The sequence below is a fragment of the Notothenia coriiceps genome, unplaced genomic scaffold, assembly GCF_000735185.1.
Source record: "Notothenia coriiceps isolate Sejong01 unplaced genomic scaffold, NC01 NC01_scaffold00018896, whole genome shotgun sequence".
NCBI classification, from domain to species: domain Eukaryota; kingdom Metazoa; phylum Chordata; class Actinopteri; order Perciformes; family Nototheniidae; genus Notothenia; species Notothenia coriiceps.
Window position 1 is genome coordinate 9305 of NW_011351597.1, and position 8407 is coordinate 17711.

The 8407-nt window shown below is 39.6% G+C and overlaps 1 protein-coding gene across 1 annotated transcript in view; it reads right to left on the reverse strand.

Annotated features, from left to right (window-relative positions):
- Positions 1 to 8084, reverse strand: part of LOC104951297 (BAI1-associated protein 3-like) — a gene marked incomplete at its 3' end in the record, with an annotated part of 17264 nt that extends 9180 nt beyond the window's left edge. Inside the window, exons 1-2 of the mRNA XM_010777929.1 lie at positions 8008 to 8084; positions 966 to 1108 (exon numbers count right to left, since the gene is read on the reverse strand). Of these exons, the coding sequence (XP_010776231.1) occupies positions 966 to 1099 (134 nt within the window). The remainder of the gene's footprint in view (positions 1 to 965; positions 1109 to 8007) is intronic.
- Between the last annotated feature and the right edge of the window lie 323 nt (positions 8085 to 8407).

Consider the following 8407-nt stretch of genomic DNA (forward strand, 5'->3'; position numbering starts at 1 on the left):
GGGGGGGGGTCATGCAATGGTTTATATGGTTATAATGCGACAAAATCAGCAAATCCGAGTTAAAACAGCAGGAAAAGAGCTTAAACTTAGGCGGTAGCCCTTAGCGGTTAGCTGTTAGGCAGCACAGTACTACTGGTAAATAACTAACGTTTACTGAGGTTGTTTTTTCTTTATAATGTGTTCAAGAGTCTTAGGCAAAAGTTAATTGTAAAGTTTTCATTATGTGTTCAAATGTGATCTTGTAAAACCTAAATTCAAGGAGATGTTTTAACAGGATTAACATAAATATGCCATTAGAGGGAATTAAGACATGCTCTATGCTGCTTTTAATACATAATTAAAATTACTAAGATTTGAGCAAATGTTCAATAAAATACAATCCTTTATTTCCCAAACCATTAGAATAGTGTTTTTAATGCAAATAACGACTACAGATGAGAGCAAAATAGTGGAAGAAAGTAATTAAGATAGCATTAGAGATGTGGACATTTTCTTTGGATAAAAAAAAAATAAAGAAAGAAATTGGGACGTTGGTGAAAAACCTTAGTCTGGAGCCTTGAATTTAAAAAAAATTCCCCCGTCCTTCATTTCTAACAGCGGTTCTGAGAAAGAGTAATACATCAGTAAACATCCTGGCTCCTGCTTATTGCTAAAACTCAAGCAACATATTAAAATCTAAATGCATGAGAGCAGAGAGGGCATCACCACTTCAATCATAAAATCATAAATCCAGTCAACTGCTCCTGCGACAAAGTGTGCCTGGAAGGATTTTAATAAACCTCTTAATGTACATCAGCTAAAATCTAAATGACAAAAAAGTGAAAAACATAAAACCCCAATGTATGTAATAAACGAAACAGCAACGAAGTTCCACAAATCTCACATCCACGAAAAGTCATGTTAAAAACCTGGAAACCAGCCGCAGTGCTTGCGGTAAGTTGTTTGTTTGCACAGCAGTGACTCACCTGCGGGGCAATGGGTCGGGGCAGTGTGTGAGGGGGCTGCTGGGGGTGGGGGTCGGCTCCCTGCGGCCCCTCAGAGACTGGCTCCTCTGCACCTGCCTCAGCACACTGCTCTTCAGGTCCAGCAGTGTCGTCATGTTCTCTCACTGCCAGAACACACACACAAACACACACCAACTGTCAATTCAATTCCATATGCTTTATTGGCATACAAGTCACAATAATTCAACAGCGTTACAATAAGATTGTAAAGAAAAAGAAGGTTAAATTCCTAAAAATCAAGAAAATGGCATTAACCCACGCTCTGTTTGTGTGAAACTGGGAAAAAGTGTGTATGTATATATATGTGTGTGTGTGTGTGTGTGTGTGTGTGTGTGTGTGTGTGTGTACCTGGACAGTGAATCTGGTTGCTTTGTACTTTAACATTAAATCTCAGTTTTTCTAAGAGCAAGACATTATTCAAAAGTAAAACATTTACTAAAACATTTGTAGAGTTATAACAAAATCGTATTTGAAGCAATCTTGTTATTTAAGCTAATTTGAATAATTACATGTTCAATAAAACTAATAACGTATAGGACGTTTTTTTCTTTTTATTCAGGATATATTTTTATTATATTGGCAGGCATTTTATTTCCAAGAGCCGGATATTTAGTGCATAATGAAGTGTCACTCTGGTGCGGCTCATAATTGGCACCGTCTGTATTCCACAACCTCTATGTTAATTTCTTGCTTTGGGATCATATTTATTTTTCAAAGTGTTTGTTTCTGGAAATACAGTTGGCTCAGGGGATCCTTTTAGTCTAATGAGCGGCATAATCACCCACTTTGCTCTTTAAACATAATTATAGTCTTCCTCAGCAGAAGGTGTGTTCTATTTCTGTCAGAGCCTGCTGATGCTAGGCAGTGTGAAATGTATCGTTCACCTTTAGGTCTGGTCAGTTCAGAGTCAATCAACTTGTATTATTGTGATCACACTTTGTACAAAATATACAAATCAAGGATACTCAGAGCTGAGAGCCAGAAGAGCACCATAACAGCAATGTCATAAAACCACTGTATTACTCAAATTAAATGGCAAGGAAATAGAGCCAAGTAAAAGCCTTGTTGCCCTGAATTTGTTGGCAAAAACCATAATTTATAAAAAGAAGACTTGGAATATGTTGCGAACAGATGAAATAAAAACTGAGAATATTACGATTTTTAGTGCCAACAAAAGAAGAGCTTGCAGAGATAGTGTACTTTACTAATGTGGGCTTTGAAGCACAACGTGTAAAGGAAAAGCACATCCAGTAATAATTTCTGTACCTACCTGTACTGAAAAAGCAACATCTATAACTAAATATGTATCAACCGTTACACATGTTGAAAACATGGTAGCTTTGCAATGAATTTAAGGTGTGTTTTTTGTAAAAAGAAAAAGTATCAATTTCCCAATTTTAGGGGAGTGTTTGGACCCATTGGCCAATCATTACATTTAAAGTCAAATCATTTATCAAAATAAATTACCTTAATCAAATCCTTTCCAAGTTGAAGGAATGTTAACTTTTTCAAAAAATGATTTTCATTAATCCACCTGTGCCTTTAGAGGGAATTAGTCTACACAGGCATATTAACTAAAACACATTTGATATGAAATCATGACATTCTAAGACATTTTATAATATCCACGCACTTGAAGAGAAAGGTTTACTTGGTTGTCGTGACTGTAAAATATCAATTTAGATGAATGGCGACCTCACAGAGATTGGAACTGTTGCTAAGCAATTCTCTGGGACTGAGTGGCTCTTCCTCAGAGCCATAAAGTGAACTCTCGTTTTGGCTTCATGGCGTCTTTAAAGTATAACCAAATTTCATGGTCTCATGATAATACTGTGCACCGTCAATGCTCTTTGCAATTGAAGAGCTGAAGAATAAAATACAGTGTTCTGTTTAGGAATATTTAATGAAACTGACTGCATTTCAAAGTTCAAACGAAGAGAAAGTTACAGTTTCTTTGAAATGTCAACATCAATTGCTTTTTATCCTCTTAATATTTGTTCCTCAAAAGTCAGACATTGGACTTCATCATGTGTCTGAGGAGGAGTATACGCTTTATAGGAGTTAATCCTTTTCATCTCAAATGAAGGTCGCGCGTCTATAAATACCTGCAGTTCAATATGGTAGTCGGTCACTAAACCCCCACTGGAACAGAGATTCATTTATTGGCTTCCACATGTTCAGGAGAACATTTGAAGCCAATGTTGCCGCAAGACTTTTAACAGTGCAGGCTACGTTTCACATCACTATTCATTACAAGTCAAAAAGCATGAAAATGATCTGATTGCTAGGTCGTTAATGGCATGAATGTCAGTAGTTCTTACAGCAAAACACTCGCACATCTGCCTAGCAACTGAGGTAGAGTGTCAAATCAAGACTCTCCTTAATCAGCATCCAATCGCAGGTTGACTGTGATGTGATCTTTGGATGCCTGAGAGTGTTTAGAGAGCTTCCAACAGGCAACGTGCTGATGAACAGCAGTGAGGAAAGAAGAGACTCAAAGGAAGAGGAATGACGAGGACACAAGAGAGAGGCTTTGATTGATCGACAGGCTGTTTCAGAAGACAGTCAGAATGATTCAGACAGTCAGACACTCTTTTCAGTGTTTGACGTCAACGTGAAAAAGAAGCAATGAACCACGGTCGCTGGAAACTTGTTCTGATTTTCCAGCCAACAAAAGACACAATAGTCCTCCTATTGGCTGAGGTGATTGAAAGTGTGCTATCGATCCAGGAGGCTGCCACCTGTTACCCACTTGGAGAATCCACACTTTACTCTATTCGACTGAAGTGTCTCCGTCAGATACCATCAATGTGTTATTTCCAAGTGAGAAACGCTGGGAATCTTCTCCATTTCCACTTCAGAAAGGAGTTTTCAAACTGACAGACTATGGGAACGTACTATTTTCAATCAAAAGGGTTTGGATGTTTTAAACATGCAGCTCTCTTGTCAACACAACAACATGAAGCAACTGCAAAGCTGCTGTATGATGGATTTATATTTGGGAGTTTTTTTTTATGTCACTGCCAAACGCTATGAGGAAGCTCAACATTCAGTTATGAAACTGAAATCAAGCATAATAGGGCCCCTTTAATTTGGTGGTGATTTGAATTTAGTAGTTTTATTTCTTATCTATACTACATGTATGATAAAAGTTGCCGACGTCCAGGTTCGTTTATGTGCATTTGGCCACTGACCATCAGAAGCAATGGGAGGAAGTATTACCAAAAGGTATTACTATTTAAGGGTGCAGCTGAAATACCTCAGGCATGTTTTCTCGCAGTGTCCAAACAAACCTGCTCAGGCATCACATCATATCCACTACATGCAGGCTGGTAAGCATGGCCTGCTGACAGCTAGCAGGCAGCGCAGAGCAGCTGTCTCCCTGGTGAACTCATTTCAATTACGGGAGTGGATCTCTCCCAACTGGATTTCACTCCGTCTCAGCCGACAGCCCACAGTGACAAAACAGGTCGACGCGCCACCGCCGGGGGGGCACCGGCTGCCAAGGAAACACTATCAAAGCCAGGTAAATGCCTTTCTCGCTACATTGGTGTCGAAGTCGTGCCAGGGAAACACTTGCTCACCAGCGTCTCTCTCCTGTGAGAGCCAATGAGGCCGGCAGCCAAAGGTGCCTGGCTGATAGGGATGGAGTGTCTCTATGGTAACAGCAGAGGAAAGGGAGCTGGTAAATACAGGTGAATGGAATTCTACAAAGTCTGAAAAAAAAGCCCCTTGGTGTTATAATTAGGGCTACACAATGTGTCTCTTCAGCAGCGACATTGCAATGTGCAAGTCACATCGCAGGACGCGTAATGTAAAGTCAGGGAGATTAACTCAAACATGTCATGCTACAACTTTGCTGCTTGATAAAGAAAGAATTGATTTCCCCTGATTTACAAGAGAATTCTGTCCGAAAGCCATTTACTCCAATTTGAGGCTTTAGTTACACAGTCTGTTGCTAGTGAGCAGCACAAAGGCTCTGCATGCACACAAAACCACCTTCACACACATTATCGATTCATTTATCAAACCACCAGAAAGCATGCCTTGCTGACCACAGCCTGAAAATGTGTGAGGAACAGGAACAGATACAGTAAATAAATAATTGGTTGCAAAAAGATTCGAGTGTCAGTTGCACACAAATATTAAGGCTATGAAAGGATGATGTTCACCTTAAAGGGGGTTGTTAATATGGTAAAAAAAAAAAACTGTTAGTTTAAAAAGCAGAGACAAAAACAATCACAATGTGCGTGGAACAGGAGGAAAAAACGAAATAAAAATATGGTTGCAAAAAGAGTCCTGTGTCAGTTGCCTGAACATATTGTGGCTGCAGAAAGGATAATGTTGGACCAAAAATGGGTACATTGTTATGGTGAAATTCATTTAATTTTTCAAAATCCCAAGTAAAACCATCACAATTTCGTTTTTTTCCAATACCGTTCATCCTAAGATTTATGCCTGACAGAAGAAGATGAAGATAGTGAACCCTAGTGTCAATCGGTCCAGAGGCATGGGTTATTTTTAAATGTGGCTCCTGACTACTGTCCTAACTTCACATACACCTCAGTGTGATGTTTCCAGCATACACATCAGAAAAAAGCAAGATACCCTATAGCAAGTCTGTACAGGAGCCAGGTTCAGGTCTGACCATCATTAGCAGCTTCAAACAGACGCTTCAAGATTAGACCTTGTGCCGTTTTCACTAACGCACCTTTCTCGGTCATTAGTCTCTTGTTGATGAGCGCTTCTCCAAGAGTCTGTTCGAGTGTGAAAGCTTCATCCTTTGGAGTGTTATTGAGTGGTCAAATGGGGCGGGGGGGGGACAGAGAGAAAGAGACTGAAAAAGACAGAGGGAGAAGGACTGGGGATTTTTTCAACAAAGTCTTTGTTTTATAATCAAGTAATTAAGAGCATCCATTTAATTCATTACATTCCTCCTGCGTCGCAATGATGAAAAGGGAAACATTAATTGTCTCGTTGAATACAAGCACATTCTGAACCACATCAGCCTGAGGTGGTACACATTCAAATCCTAACTGTAAGTAGATTATTCGGTAGCGCTGATAATGTTAAAAGGCAAGGCTATTACAACCTTTACAACAGGAGCAAGGGCCTCATCATTGGCCATCAGTGTTATTATGTGAGGGGGCCTTAGGGACAGTCGAGATGAATGGATCACGCTGCAAGTTCTGTGTCAAATCTTTATCAACCCTACTGTTGATTGGATGAGGAAAAGTGTGGACAAGACTGATCTGTACCTGTATGCATGCACATAATCTATAACCCCCCTGCAATTCCCCAAAGCTCACAATGTCTAAATTGTCAAGGCACATGACGGCACTTTGGCTTGGCCATTGATTGCCTGAGAAAACCCCAGGAACTGACACTTGTGAGATAAAAAAAATCACTGACAGCCGCGCACAAAATGTAAGAAACTTAAAAAATTACACAAATCACTGCTTATTGTACCACAGATAATGCATCCTTTGTCTCTCTGGAAGACACTGACTCCAGCAATAACTGCTGTCAAAAATAGAAGCCATTGACTCTTTATGCAATCATTTCCAAATTCCATTTTTTACACAATAACATCAATCTGCATCTACAAGGCACTTTGTTACAACACAAGTGATGAAGACATGGAACGGCTAACACACTATAATTAACACGTACTTCAGAACACTACAACTGCAGCGTAACCTCTTCACGATGTCTCTTCAAATGTGTGGAAAAAGGAAACACTGGGGAAGCGAAGGCAGGTTTCTTTTAACGATTGCTGTTATATTAAGAGGAACGGATTAATGAATGACTAATGGACTCATGATAATGAGTCTAAAGTGGAGTTATGACCTGCACCAGCTTCTTAAGAAAAGAGGAGTCACTTTTTTTCTGCACATGCCCAAAACAGCATCTGTTCTATTAGAGTGAAGCTTCACGCAGTTGGTGAACAGTGAAATGCAATGCTTTTTATCACCCTTTTAATCTGCTGCACAGACCTCCGAGGAGGTAAATTACTGGCTCAGAATTGCTGTGATTGGGGGAAAATATAATGTGTGTGTGTGTGTGTGTGAGTTCATGTATTTTTGTGTGTGAGAGAGACAGCTCACTCCACAAAGCATCTCCAAAGCGCACAATTGATTTATACACAGTATGAAGCTCAGCGAGCATCATGTGTCAGCTGATGAAGGGTTTAACATCACATAAAGATCAAAAGGTCTAAATCAGCCTTTACAGTATATGCATGACACCTTTTATTTAATCGACATCCAGATACCAGAATGAAACACATCCTCTAACGCACTTTTTGGAAAAAAGTGCATTCAGTGATAAATAATGTCTTCAATGCCAACTGCATGCTTTATCTGATGTGATGCTGCACCTTAATGTGTGTGTGTGTGTGTGTGTGTGTGTGTGTGTTGATTCTTGATGGGTGTGCGTCATTAGCTCTTGCAGTGTAATAGATAAGGCCTACATTACAGGAAAGCATTTTTATAACAGCAAACAATGGCAAAACAATCACTAAATCAACTGTAATCAAAGCTTTTGCATTTGACAAAAATGCAACACGTTTGGTAGCCAATAGAAAGCCTATATTGTGCAAAGTGTCACTGAAATGCACTTTCAGAATGAGTTAAGGTTAAGAAATGGTGTTAAACATCTGTATGTATGATGAACAGAAAGTGGAACCTCTGGCCATAAGGCAAGACAAGGGGCAGCATTAATAATCTTTTTACAGATAAATGACGAGGACAGATGCAGATAAGAGCTCAGGAGCTTCATTACAAGTCAAACATCATCCATACACTGATATTATTTGGGTATAAACGGAACTTTTCAAAAAAGGCAAATTTCAAATCCTTTTTCAACAACAGGGAATTCAGATCAACAAGTGTTAATAAACCAACATGCTAAAAGTCCGTCAATCAGTTGCATGTTTTTCTTTTATTATTTTTAAACCAAGACAGGTATTTTTCTAACCTCAAATAATACAAATCCAGCTCACCTGTGTCTTCTGACAGTTTTCCAGTGTCAAATGTTTGTTTTTTTGCGGCTGCGTGTGTCAAGAGTTGTTGAGATCACTGCAGCAGGAAGCTGTTTTCTTCTGAGGAGAAATCAACTTCGGTGAAAACAACGTTTGGATATTTTTCTAGCAATAGACGACAGACAAAAGCCCATTTTAGTCCTTCGAAATGCTTCCTGAGCTCACGCTCCACCGATGCTCATCCAAATATGGCTAAAGGAAGTGCAGCAACACTTCAATGCGCTCGATTAGTGTCGGAAATATCGCAATAATGAGTTGACCGCGCGACACACGGTGGAGGCTAAATGCCACAGGGGGAAATGTGATTTATAAAGATAATCCTTAGTTGTGACGTGAAGGGGAGGAGTTGTGAGGGGAAATG